This window comes from Cyprinus carpio, chromosome B11, assembly GCF_018340385.1.
Source record: "Cyprinus carpio isolate SPL01 chromosome B11, ASM1834038v1, whole genome shotgun sequence".
NCBI classification, from domain to species: Eukaryota; Metazoa; Chordata; class Actinopteri; order Cypriniformes; family Cyprinidae; genus Cyprinus; species Cyprinus carpio.
Genome location: NC_056607.1, coordinates 9,764,044 through 9,778,660, shown reverse-complemented (window position 1 = coordinate 9,778,660; position 14,617 = coordinate 9,764,044). Strand labels below are relative to the sequence as shown.

The window sequence follows — 14,617 nt, the reverse complement described above, 5'->3', positions numbered from 1 at the left end:
GATTATAAACTAAGAGAGCTGGATGTTCTACGTCGAAACACCGGTTCCTGCGTCAGTGCACCACACACATGGGCTGTGGTATTCTCTTGAACACCCAAATTTATGCTCATCTTTTACAGCGTTTGGAATCAGATGATCCCACAATATCCAAAAGAACCATTTTAGCAAAGACTTACAGAATACCCAAGACGTGTCACTTGTATAGTTTTGAATAGGGAAAAATGCAACGCTCAATACGGCCTCTCTATTGACAGAAGCCCCACCTTCTGAATAAAAGGGGCAATCGTTAATCAGTAAAGTCAGCACATCACTGCAGCTGCCGTTAGACGCGTACGGGTTGCTAAAGAAACAGTCAGCGCTCTTGAGACGTGCGCTTAGGACTGCACATGCGCACTGTCTGGTCTAGCCTGAAAAATAAGCTTTTTTAACACTATTTGAACAGATGAAACAACATTTATGAGACAGTTGTTGTCAGATTTCATTGGTAATTTCAGATATTGTAAGCTTGGTGAAGAGTTTTGAAGAATTTGATGTTTCTCCATTCAAAGAGATAGGAGCTGCACTTGCATGCCCGAGAGGTGTTTCAAAGATGGCCACTGAGTGAAAATGTGTAAAAGTAGCCCAATTTAGTGGTATTTGTTATCAAATAATGTACATTCTCTTACACCCACACTCACACCAAAAACAATATTTTTCACTGGGAATTTATGGCAACCACAGCAGCGGTGTTGTTGTTGTTTTTTTTGTTTTTTGTTTTTTTTTTACCATAAGTTTAAGGTATTTACTTTTTTTTTCTAAATGAAAAAATAAAAAAAAAATCAACTTAAAAACATAAATTTATTAATTTTAACGTAAATGAATAAATGTAAAATATTAAAATGTAAAAAGCTATATTTATGATACAAACATCAGATTTTATATTCATGACTTGTGCCTTATATAGGCAAAAAAATCAAGTTACATATCAAGATATATTAGATATTTTTGCCTTATTATAACCCAAAGATTATAAAAAGCATACTCAGTGAATTGAATGTCCGAAAAATGATGGAAAATATGTTTTTATTTACATAACATGGCTTTCCTTTGATGTAAAGGGATTAGGCAATTAAAAGTTATTTTCCAAGTACTTTTTAAGCAGGCAAAACTTATAAAGTTTGTGAAGATTCTACATCTCATCTTTTGATGACAATGTATGCTACTCTTACAAACAGCTCTGTGAAATATTCCTATTTTGTCACGTCATGCATCTAAAGACTCCAAACTAAACACAGAATAAATCTGAAAGGCAGGCAAATAATAAAGAAATAAAAGACATTTCTGCTCAGTATTTATCTGCGCTTCACACAGTACAGATTAAGATTAAAGTATGCACCTTGAAGAACAGCTACATGGACTGCGTTTAGCTGTGACGCTCGTGGCGGCCACTGATATCCAGGCTTGTTCACTGGTCCACATGTATGAAGAAAACACTTAGAACATTCTAACACAGTCTTTGTAATAAATATCATCTATCTTCAGTAATCCAGACATCACAAAGATGATTTTGTCTCTGTGAACTCATGTTTGGCAGAAGCAAGGCTCTCTGATTCAAGTGTATATTAAGCCTAATGGGTCAAGGCAGGGGTCAGAGGTCACCTGCTGATCACAAACGACAACACTGAGAATAAAATGCCCACCAGTGAAAAACTCAAAGCATTTGCTGAGCCGCATTCCATAGCGTTCTCCTGTAAAAAATAAAAAGATATAAAACAGGGTTAGCAAGTGCATAAAGCAAAACTGGTTTGGTAGAGTCAAAACTTTACACAAAATTCATTGAAAACTACACATTCAAACTTCATAGATGAATTTTTCAGCTAAAGAATGACTCCAAATGAGCTGAAAGCCCTGCAAGAGGCATAAAATAGTTCACTTAAACTTTTCAAGTGCACTTTCTTTCATCTGTGATGTGGATGAGCATTTTACAGACAGAATGAATGGAGTACTTTAAAATAAAACACTGTATGATAACGAAGTACATGAACGGCAGTTGAAAAATATTGGCAAACTTTACAGTAGTTTAAGATCTGGTATGGTGCTGGTCATCAAAAGCAGAGTTTTAATAATACATGCATCGTGCATTATGTACCTCTGGATGAAATGGATGACAGGACTGTGGCCGTCTGCGATCCTTTTGAAACTTCAGTCTGTCGCACTTCAGAGACTCATTATGCTCAGAGGTCAAGGCTAATAATTATACAAATACTCATGCTATAACCTCACATTCTACATGCGGATGTTTTTTTGGTTTATAAAAAAGGATATAAATAATCTCAATGGGCTCCATGGTAACCGGAAGGGCGGAGCTACAGTCACATTTATTCTCAACAACCACCATGAACAGGTTACTGCTGGGAATCTGCTGAATTACAAAGGTCCTGAGTGAAAAAAAAAAAAAAAAAAAAACAAATACAATAAAGATGTGCGATTCTTGTTCACAAAACCTGTAGAAGTGGTCGTCACTCACCTTTTCAATTTGGGTGAACTATCCCTTTAAATATCTTTATCTAATCTATACATTTTAAATTCTGCATTTAAAACAGAATCTAAATATCTTATTATTACTAATACATCTATAAAATGCATGTTTTGTGATATATGTAAACAAGTATAATATAATACCAGAATAATGTGGAACAATTATTATTGTCTACATGATTGTCAGAAATAAAGATGTAAGAGACAGAGAAGCGCAGCTATGTTTAATGTTGTCAGATCATGCTATGTTTGCTCTCTCAGATGCATTTATGCTGCAGGCACTGAGAGCAAAATAACCACATAGGCTAAAACAGCTTTCCGCAGAATGGTGTCAGTTAAATGCGACATGGGTTTGGCTTTCATATACAGTAGTTCTATATTTACTACTTTAAATAACAAGAGTGAGGATGTCAGACATAGATATATCTCTATCTCAATACCAAATCCAAGTCCACTCGTATATTAAATATTTTAACTTTCTGTTTTCTACTTTACATTAAATAAATGAGATTATTAAAACAGTAATTGGCATAACACCTAATACAAGACTGGAACTAACATCTTTAACTAATATAGTAACTTATGTTTCAAGTGTTATAAATAAAGGTAATATAAATGTATTCCAGTATAAATTATTTGAAATCATATAATGTAAAATATATTACCAAGTGTATTTTTAACGACACTTCAAATGCATTTTCATGCTAGTATGGCAACACACAAGTGCATTAGTGTTGCATCAGAATCATTTTAAAGTAATTTGTGTTTTAAAACACAAATTTCTACTTCTTTCTGCTGTGTATTATAAACAAGCATGCACACACACAGACATAAACAGATGTCCTCACCGTATACAGCCACCACAGTCAGTGTTTCCTGTGGTCTCTTTGATGGTGCGCTCAGAGACGAAAGCTGGGTATTCAGTGTCACACGGCACCATCATTGTCCTCTGAGCTCTCTGGGCTGCACACATGAACACTACATTCAGCTACTATATGCTAAAAATGCACTGTACAACTAAAATAGTATATAATTATGCACATTCATTTTTGTTTGCATTATGGTCATGATAGCCAACATGACAGTACACTTTTTTGCTATGTGAGATTCATGTGTCATCACCTTAGAGTTTAATTGAGATTTATAGGCTTTTTAGTCCTATATTAGACGAAAATCTAATATCTGTTATATATCATATGAAAGAAATGAAAAATAACAAGGGCATGCTCACAGGAGCATGTAACCCCATTAACATGTTTCTAAAAGAGTCCCTGTCATACTGTACGTGGACTGATACCTCTGACTGTCGAGTCACAGTTCCACCAGCTGTACAGGTTAAACTCCAGCAGAAATCTGTGAAAAAGGCACATTCCCATTCAGAAACACAGACTGAAAATCCCAAGCTGACAGTAATAATTATAAGGAAAAAGGCCTTTTATCTCACATGACAAGTTCTGTCAAGAGCCATTTGACAGTGGTGAAGGGCTGAAAGGAAGAGCAGAGCGTGTCAGTGAAACAGAATCCCGAGGCACTGAAGTCAAACACTACAGCACAGACGACAGTGTACTCACATCCAGCAGAGTGCGTGCGCTGTCACTGCTACCTGCGAACTCTTTACAGAGAGCCTGATAGTCATACAAATTAATCCTAGCAGAAACAAAAGCAGAAACAGATTCACTAATAAACACTACCCTGGGTTAATGTCTTATTTAACCCCAGGGTAAAGCCACTTTGAACCCTGGGTTAAAAAACATTTCATACATTTTAAAAATGAATTTAGCACCACTTTCAAACCTACTTTCAGAGTCGTATTTCAGTACATGTCGTGCTAGAAAAATTCAGTAATCCAAGACCATAATTAATATTAATATTTTTATTTTTATTAATACATAGCCAGTCAGTTTTAGTAACATCATAAATATGCAAAATAGAGAATTTACATTGGGTTTACAGAATGTACAATGTAAAATCTAAAAACTTGACAATGTAGGTTAATTAATTTAACATTAATCTATGTGTGTGTGTGTGTGTGTGTGTGTGTGTGTGTGTCTCTCTCTCTCTCACTTTTTAAATGAGCCCATCAGAAGCAGTTTGTTCATGACGGCTCCCTCCACTTCTCCAAAGAAGAGGTTCGTCTGTGCAAAACACATTATGTTATAGTTATAGTCATTATAGAAATGCATACATTTCATTTCATTTTATATAGTCACAGGATGGATTTATGCTACCTGCTCTTCTTCTACAACTCTTGTGCTATAATTCTCTGTATGTCATACCTGTGAAGTGTCTTCAGAGACCAAGATGAAGCCATTGTTGTCTATGAGATAACATTTAATGTCCTAATGGGAGTCAGAAACATAAAATAATAACATTTAAATATAAGATTCAGCAAGCTTTGATCTGTTGTGTTCTTCTTAAATCATTACAAGCTTCAAGTAAGACAGTAATATAATATGCATTTTATAGCTTTTTATGCCAAAGCCATTAATAAAAGATGTGGAATTTAAAATGAGAAATGCTACGAGGCACATGTCATATATCATAAAAGAAGTGCAGACTGATCTAGTAAGCCTGTCATGTCACAGAAATGTCCATTGTATAATGAGCATGTGGTGAATACAGGACATTTTATGAGCTCCATCACTGAAAATATGGCCAAAGGGAGAGAAAGAGAGACACATTTACCTCATTATCACAGCTGATGGTACATTTCCCATCCAGAGCATTGCACTGTGTGGACACATGCAGAGGTAAAAACATGAAGCAAATGTGTACATTAATGCCATTTCTATATAGATGCTCTCTAACAAAATTATTCTCAAACAATCACTAAAAAAAGCTCTGATTCAACAAATAAAAATACACAATTGCTCATATACACATCAAACAGAGCTGTTATGCAGCAAGTAATAATACACAATTCAACAATCAGTCGTAAAAGGTCTGGTTTGATAAATACATATATTTATATATATATATATATATATATATATATATATGAGCATATATATATTATATATATATATATATTCCCATGAGTATATATGTCTGTGCTTACCTGCCGACTGGCCGTCCAAAATTTTCTCTGAAAGAATTCCAGCTTCATTTGAATTCCCACAGCTTATCAAAAAAACACATTTAATAAAATGACGTTTAGATGTGGTCGGTGTAATGTGTAGGCCAATAATACATTTGAAAAACAATATTTTATAATGTATTCATTTTGCTTTGAAATAGGAAGACAAGTACCTGCCACTATTGGAGACTTCCTGTCATCGAGTAGTTGGATAGCAGTGCTCGCCAAAACAACACTTTTATTTTCACCCCCTTAAAAGGAACCGCACAAATGGGCATAAATGCCTTCTTGTATAACATTTATAGCAAAATCTTCAATGAACATGAGAAAAACAACACAAAATACAAAATACAAAAAGAAACCAAGCATATAATCCAAAAATGGCTTGCAGGTCTGTTCTGAGGGGAAAACAATGCTAAATACAAATGATAAAATGTAACTAAGCATATAATTGTGCATAATTATGAAAGTAAATTAAACAGGCTTAAGACTATTTAGAAAGGGATGCAAAAAATGGTATGCATATCTATTATTGTTGACATCAAAGTGTAAATTTATCTTTCACGTACCACAAAAATATTAAAAAAATCATGAGTAAAACTAAACAAAAGATATACCCAGACTAAATAAAATACTGTTTCTCTTAAAAACAAAATAAAATAAAATAAAATAAAATAAAATAAAATAAAAAAAAGAAAAGAAAAGAAAAGAAAAATAAACAGAAATTTTAAATATGGTGCCAAAAAAAGAAAAGAAAAGAAAATATTATTTTTTGACTTGGACGTACAATATGGTGCCAAATGACATGTCACAACCACCAGAGGGCAGCATTTATTTACATAAATATTTATAAGCATAAATCCATTAAAGAGTGACTCCTTCGTTTGCATATTCAAATCAAAAGCGCATGGATGGAAACAAACACTCAGTTACATGATGAAATGGAGCTCATTTATAGTGGTAGAGGCTGATGAGGGAGAGTGTTTGATCAGAGATGAGTTCAGAGCTGTCTGTGTGATAAGGAGCCCAAGAGCTGTTGAGTGGGATGTAATGATCCTGATCTGTCACACACACACACACACACACACACACACACACACATACACACACACACACACTGCGTGAACATAAAAGTAGGGCACATTAATTACAGACGAAGGAAAGTGAGATAAGCAGAGAGTCTGGTGAGGAAAGCAGTACAGTGCAGCTAGAGTAAAAAAAACACACAGACGCGCTATAACAGTTTGCAGCTTTCAGCACATGGACACTGACTAGTGTGGCATAAAACTGTAATATCTTAAAAAGAACAATAAATAAGGATTAGCAAAATAAAGACAAAAACAAATAAAATAAATTAAAAAAAACCAAAGATAACAACTATTAATATAAAAAAACTTAAAAACAAAACCATTAATAAAACTTCAAACCAAAAAAAGTCTCTTAACCCCAAGCTGTACACATAAGTGCTTAACTGCCTAGACTGCTAGTGGCCAAAAAAAGGCATAATGATACTTCAAATGTTAATACATTTCTCATACTGTCGTGTTTAGGAAAGGTGTGTGTTACTTTTTTGTGCAATTGAAATTCACAATTTTGAACTAAAGGGAATGGAAAAAAAAAAAATCGCCAGACTTAGTTGAAAAAGGCTCTTTTCTATACCACTCAGAGGAACCACTGCATTAAAGTACGCCCATCCTTGTCTATCAGCAGTTATTTTATATAATCTCTGCAAACACATGCATAATTATGTTTTATTATGTACTCCATCATTTTATCTAAATAGAGAGGCCTTTTATATGGCATTATAAATGAGTTGAATATCTGTCATAAAATGTTTAATTTGGATTCACTTTGGTCAGCTTTTATTTTCCCAACCAAAAAACAGGTTAGTTGCTGGAAAGATAATTGCGGACTGAAAGGCAATCAGCAATTAAACCCCTACTTTGTTAGAGTTCATGATCAACAAAGCAAACAAAAAACAGTTTTTGCTGCATTGATTCTTAAATATTGTGGCAATGATTGCGTGACGTGAATGTGTCTCACAATTTGCTTGAACCCATCAACCTGAACAAAATGGAGTACACAAAGGTACCGGCCACCTGCTCCGCAGCTCTTTTATACCACAGAGGAAAGTGATCTGCATTAAAGACGCCCTCCTTGTCTTCCGCAGTGAGAAAATCTCTACAAACACATGCAACCACGGAGGATGTTTAACTTCATCAATCATCATTTACACTCAGAGGCCTTTTATTGACAACAGGACGATAAAACCTATCCCAACCACTTTAACAAAGACCCACTTAATAAAAACAAACAACCAGAAAGGTACAAAAGGACATTCTTGAAAATAGCCTGTGGTGGATGTTTTGCTGAAAAGCGATCTCAGAAAGCTTTATCAGGTTCCTTTGATCAGTATGAAAGTTCTCAAAATTTACCAACAAACTCAACAAACCTAACCAACCAACTCAAAAAACATAATTAACAAACTTAAAAAACAGCCAGTATAAATTAACTAGCTGCAAAAACAGCTTGTTTAGATTTAAGAGACAGGCAGGAGGTGGAAAATAGCTGTGTAAGAAATTGACTGAACTAAAAAGCTTCTTAATGCTAATTTAATAAATATGACCAAGTAAAAGTCTAGACTCACTCAGACTTATTGAGGGCCAGTCCAGTCCAATATGCTTCTAAGGGAGCCGTTACTACAGCGTCAAACAAAACCTGCTGAATTAGCTCTCTGTCACCTATAACACACACAAGAGGACATTTACACACTCAATAATACTCATCGGACACAAGCTTTCATGGGGACAGTTTTTAAACGACTGAGGTAATTTTGTAAGCAAGATTATAGATAGATGAAGGACAATGTGGCAAAACTTTGCAGGAGCAACTATTATTGTGCTGTATACTGCAGTATGAAATTGAGCTCATTCAACTGAAAACTGATTGAGCTGAAAAGAAAAATCATTTGAGAGGTGGAACAGCTTATTATTTTGATGAAAGATTATGAAGACAAACATTTCTATAATGTGCACTGATGAATCGATTATAGTAAGACCAAAAACACGTATTTAGAAAGCAAACATGGTCGAACTTATTTGAAATGCAGCTCACATTTGAGATGTGGTTTACGGCTGGTCATGTAGAGTCTGATGGCCTGAACTTGAGTCAGGTGACGATGATCATGGTGCTCATCTGTGTTACAGTATGTCCTGAAACATAAAGACAAAATGTATTACTTGTGTGATTAATGACAGTAATAGAAAATTATATTTAATATGTGAAAAAATAAAGGTCTTTACCATCAATCACAAAATCCAACATCCCCATACCACATATAACTAAAAAAAACAAGAATAAAAGAGATTAAAAAGAATTAAAAAAGAAATACAGATGAAAACTCATCACTCAGAACAATGAAAAATATTTATGGATAAATTAGAAAAAAAAGGAAGGGAGAAAGTGAAAAAAGAGCACATCTAATATCAATGCTGTTAAACAGAGCACTGACAGTTCATCTGTCAGAACTATGATATTTGTGTTTTCAGGCTGGATGAGAGAAATATCTCAAGAAAACAGATCTGTTCACCCATGAAGGACATGTCTTAATCAATATTTATATGAGAGTTTTAACCCTGAAAAGCCTTCAGTATCATATTTAAAATGCAAATAGGCTTCTAAATTATCAATAACATAAAATTTTCCAGAAATTCCAGACACACAATCTACTGCATGCCTTCCGTTTATACTAAAAGGCTTTTTAGCCCAACTTCAAAAATGTTCAGGGTGTGGTACACATCTTTTTCCTGTAAAATCTTTAATGAAGTTAACATAAGAACAACTCTTATATAGTTAAGTAATATTTCAAGATGATTTTTTTTTGGACTGGGCACAATTAAGTTTACTTGATAATTATTACATTATTTTTATGTATGGCCAAAGGTCAGTAAATGTTCCATAAAAAAAGCACCATTTACTGCAATTTTTATTTTTATAATCTCCTCTTGTATTATAAAATAATAAACAACAAAAAAATGTATTCAAATATTTAATACATTTAAAAAAATACTGTCAAAAAAACAATGAACTGTTCCATTTTCAAAAAAAAATTACAAATAACAATAAAAAAAAACAAAAAAAAGAAGAATAAATCATAATGCTTTAATATTTATCTGGGTTACATTTAAATATTTCAAATACCCACATAGAAAAATGGGAAAAAATAAGATACATAAAAAAATAAAACATAAATTTCATAGAAAGAAAAGTAATAAAAACAACAAAATACATAAAATTTCATAGAAAGAAAAGTAATAAAAACAACAAAATACATGTGATTTACAAAAAACTCCCTTCTTCAACATTTTTCTTAAAAATTCATAATAAAAAACATCTACATAGCCACAAATTTTTCATAATTCTTGCTAATAAACAAAATCCTCACCGGCTTCTAGTGAAACATTTCCCTTGAAGAAGTATTTCCCATGTCCTCGAGAGAGCGCCACACCTACACTACAAAACATACAGAAAATATCATTTCAAAAGTCAGCCACATACTTTCAATCAATGTTTATTCAAATGTAAAATATTTACATATATACGAGACACCACCAACCTAAATGGAGTTCCTTTAATATCAGTAAAGTAATAATCATTGTGCATCGTCAAGACACGTTTCTGGTGGGGAACAACATTATAAAATTAAGCAGTCATGTGAGGTGTATTTTTGATATTTTGCTATTGATCCAATGCTTTTTTAATTGTATGATACTAATATCCTATATTATTCTGGTTCTTGCATGCAAGGATAAAATCATTACCCCTTTGTCCACTGTTCTCTTTACTTCCATGGAGAAAGTGCCAGTTCGTCTGTTCACCATCGCTGTGCGCAACTACAAATAAACACATTTATGAAGCAGCACTTACTCACTTTAATACTATATGTCAACACTTCTAAGATGCAAAACACTTTATGCAAGTATGTGAACCTAATGCACAACAGGACGGAGAACCTGAAAAGCATTTGGATCTATGTACTAGCATGAAGTATGTTTCTGGTCTAAATTTACAGCAGTGAGTGCACTCATTAAAAACTGGTCCATACAACATCCTCTGTGTCCTCCCATTCCACCTCGGACAGGTCCACGCTGCTGTAACTGGGTTTCTTCCTCTTCTGGCCCTCCTGGTACTGCAGGAAGAGACACAAAGAGGACAGGAAGTGCTTTAGAGGACGGCAGTTACAGTTAGGAATTGGGATCATATGGGTAACACGATGGAGACAGAAACATACAGTATGTTGTATAGTGGCCATTAATCTAGCATTTCGCACTCCTGCTCCTCGGGTTTCCAACTAGCACTGCACATTTATGGTGTCTAATCAGATGATGAAGCGTGTTAAAGGTGCTGTAAACAATTTGCTCAGTTTTACGGTTTTGCTAACTTCAACCACACAGCCTTTCCCCAAAACGATCAAAGCAATCCCAAACGTAGGATATGATTGACAGGCACAAAGCATTTCTGATTGACTGGTTTTCTGATTGGCTTAAAGGCGTGGGCTGCTTGCCTGACTCTTATTTACCGATTACAAACTCTAGTGCAGTCAATGAGACAGGTTTGATTTCCGAGGACAGCTATTTCAGTGATACAGAGTAGTCAAGACATTATATGTGTGGTATTCCAAAAAGTTGCTTACAACACCTTTACATCCAGTATGTGCAGTGCTGAGGGACTCCAGGAGCAGGATCGACAAACTGTGGAAACTAGATTTGTTTACACACTATCAGAGCAGCCAGTATTCGGCTTATGGGGATCTGTGTCAGAATAATCTGTCTAATCTTTTTTGCTCAGATTGGCTTTGTAAATTCAGTCAGACAGTGGATCTGTTCCAATCCCTAATGAGTTGTCTTGCATCTGCTATCTACACAGGGAGCATTCTAAACAAAATGGAACCTCATAAGTTACTGAATTCAAACACTTCAATTCAGAATTCAAACATTATGTAGAAGTCACTCAGAATGCTGTAATAAATCTATACTGTAAATCTATTGATTTCAATGGAAGTAGTGCACTGAAATAAAAATTAAATAAAAAATGCAAGCCAAATTTTATTTATTTTTACTTTATATGTAAAGATGAATCGTTTTGATGTATTCCCCAATAAATATATTTTAAAAGGCAAATGAGGTAAATAATGTTGTTAAGTAATGATTTCACTCGATTCACGTGTTACACATACACACACACAAGCACACTGAAAACACACATTTTTAACTTGCCACAACATTTCTAAATACAAATTTTACCTGTTATTTTAGTATATTATTTATAGTAGTAATAACATTTAGCCTCATATAGCTTTAATTTTTATATTGTCAATTTTCATTTAATTTTTTAAGTTACAGGAATTTTGTTATTTGCTGTCATTTTTGTTTTTGCATTTTATTTCTATTTAACTATATTATTTTAGTTCGTTGCCATGGCAACATTTCTAAATTTCATTTTTTAAAAGCTTTTCACCTAATATTTACTTCAATACCAAAAAAAAAAAATATATTAGTAAAAAAAAAATAATTAACTTTTTTTTCAATTAATAAAAATATATTTTGATAGTTTTAGTTAACAATAACAATACTGCAAAGAACTAATATATTAGTAAAAAAAAAATAATTAGATGGACCTATTTCATCTAATTATTTAATTGAATCAAATATACTTTATACATTTATGTAAAAACTTCCCTTGTTGCAATGCATCATACCACATAAAATAACCAAAAATACCAAAAACAATCACAAATACTTCTAAAATCCAAAACAACTCTCACATTAATATTTTAAACAGCTTTCACATTGAGAGTTTGCCTATGATGACTAAAATATTTGTCTAGATATTCAGCTCATTAAGGTTTGCAACAGAGCCTAAAAATAGCGATAAAGTTTAATAAGAATGTTACTTTGTGTCATACTTGAATCCAGTCCAGTTCACAACCAATGCTGCTTACACTAATAATACACATTTGAGCATTTACCACATTCGATGACATTGTCCCTGTTGAGCCACACAGAGTCAGTGTGGTCTGTAAATACACACTCTTAACACACACTCAGAAGCCTTGACTGATGCACACCACCGCTACGCAAACACAAACTAATACACAGCAGCACTGGAGCCACATTACGACGAGAACACCAACACATTCACAACACACAGAGACGCACGCACACGCAGTCACACATGGTGACTGAGAGCGGAGTGAGGGGTGTCCCTGTGAAGGGTGAGTTACCTCAGTGCTCTGATCAGCCCTGGCAGGCACATGAATGGGCTTTTATTCCTGCATGCAATATATCAGAGGAAAAGGGTTGGGATTACAAAAACTACATCTCCCATGATGCACTTCAGCGTCCCACCAGCGCTCTCACAAGCACACATTGCATGTGTGGGTAGATTTTACCTGAGCCAGCTTGTTTGGGGTGTGGATGTAGTTGACTGTCTATTGTATCATATTTCATCTCTATTTCTATTTGAAATCATAATCCCAATATAAGGCTGGAAATGGGCCCAAAGCAAGATATCAGTCCTTACCATGGGCCTCAGGTCGGGATGCGTCAGGATATATCCGTTATTGGTAATGGCAAACGCATATCCATGTATTCCAAGCTGGAAAAAATAAGATAAGATTTAAAAAATGATAGCATTAATACACCCCAGAACGCTTTAAGATACAGAGAGTGTAAAATCGAACAGATCAAAACTGATTATGGAATCCTGGTTATTTACTGGTGGTAATGTCATACCTTGTGTTTTGGGATGGTTTTCATTAACTCTTGAATAGGGATGTCAGTGCCTACGACTCCTAGCAGGATGCCTTGGTTTTTCTGTGGAGGGACACATACTTTAAAATCACTTTATTTTCACACATATGCATTTGTCTCATATTCATACATAAAGTGTGCACATTCATTTTGAGTAGACACTGATACAAACAACAACAGACTGACAGGTTTGAAAACAGATGGCAAGATTAACAAGTTATTTGACGTTTTTGTATGGTGGATATTGGATAATGATATTAACGATTAAACTCAGTATGAAACATAAGTGAAACACTGTCGATAATGTAGCATACTATTAATGAGAGTGTTCTGATGAGTTGGATTAAGAAATCAAACAGAATTGGATGTTTTTTTTTGTTTTGTTTTTTTACTTTTTAATGCAATTACAATAAAAACTTCATCCCTCAAATAGACACAGAGACACTCGAAAAGTGGTCAGTACATTTTGTGCATTATATTTCAAGTCTTTAAAAATCATAAAATAGATTTGTGTGAGAAATAGGCCACTGAAAATCTTGACATTCACTTTAGCTTTTAATGGGAGAAGTACATATTTGTGAATGAATTGTTCATTTGAGTCAAATCTTTTCAGTGAATCGGTTGATTCTGTTCACAAAACAGGTCTAAATGATTAGTTTTTACCTGATACATTTTCGAATATACATGAATATTGCTAGTTAGATTAAAATAACAACAACTTGTATTTTTTAATTTAATTTGATTTTTAATTAATGAAAATTATAATTACTACTAATAATATCAAAATTAATATTAATATTGCTATTATAGTTCCATATGAAAACTTTTTAGAATATATTTTTAAGAAAATACTATATAAACTTTGCACTTTATTAATTTTAGAACATTGACTGTTATGTTTATTTAAAATTTTTTTAAGTCTTAATATTAAAATTTATGTTAATATTATTATTAATAATATTAATAGTTTTGTTATAGTTCCATATGAAAAACCTTTAAGAATATATGTTTTAGAATATACATTAATATTGACATTTATAATTAATGAATATTATTAATAATATTAACAGTAACATTTAAATTAATATTTATATTCTACATTTTGTAAAATATACATTTTTGAATGATATATATATGATATAATAAATAATAAAAAAAATTAAAATAGTTAATATATATATATATTAAAAATTAAATATAAAAATTAATATTA

General features: G+C 33.3%; 1 protein-coding gene across 1 annotated transcript in view; it reads right to left on the bottom strand.

Moving 5' to 3' along the window:
- Nucleotides 1-1,045: 1,045 nt before the first annotated feature.
- The window catches only part of cacna2d3 (calcium channel, voltage dependent, alpha2/delta subunit 3), a 39,766-nt gene continuing 26,194 nt past the window's right edge, over nucleotides 1,046-14,617 (bottom strand). Inside the window, 23 exon segments of the mRNA XM_042733432.1 lie at nucleotides 1,046-1,727; nucleotides 2,129-2,211; nucleotides 2,305-2,417; nucleotides 3,366-3,480; nucleotides 3,815-3,870; nucleotides 3,962-4,002; nucleotides 4,089-4,164; nucleotides 4,582-4,652; nucleotides 4,794-4,856; nucleotides 5,203-5,247; nucleotides 5,576-5,637; nucleotides 5,767-5,844; nucleotides 7,650-7,864; nucleotides 7,964-7,996; nucleotides 8,241-8,334; nucleotides 8,708-8,805; nucleotides 8,916-8,934; nucleotides 10,038-10,105; nucleotides 10,209-10,270; nucleotides 10,414-10,485; nucleotides 10,698-10,781; nucleotides 13,175-13,249; nucleotides 13,387-13,467. Coding sequence (XP_042589366.1) covers nucleotides 1,635-1,727; nucleotides 2,129-2,211; nucleotides 2,305-2,417; nucleotides 3,366-3,480; nucleotides 3,815-3,870; nucleotides 3,962-4,002; nucleotides 4,089-4,164; nucleotides 4,582-4,652; nucleotides 4,794-4,856; nucleotides 5,203-5,247; nucleotides 5,576-5,637; nucleotides 5,767-5,844; nucleotides 7,650-7,864; nucleotides 7,964-7,996; nucleotides 8,241-8,334; nucleotides 8,708-8,805; nucleotides 8,916-8,934; nucleotides 10,038-10,105; nucleotides 10,209-10,270; nucleotides 10,414-10,485; nucleotides 10,698-10,781; nucleotides 13,175-13,249; nucleotides 13,387-13,467 — 1,797 coding nt within the window. The 3' untranslated portion in view covers nucleotides 1,046-1,634.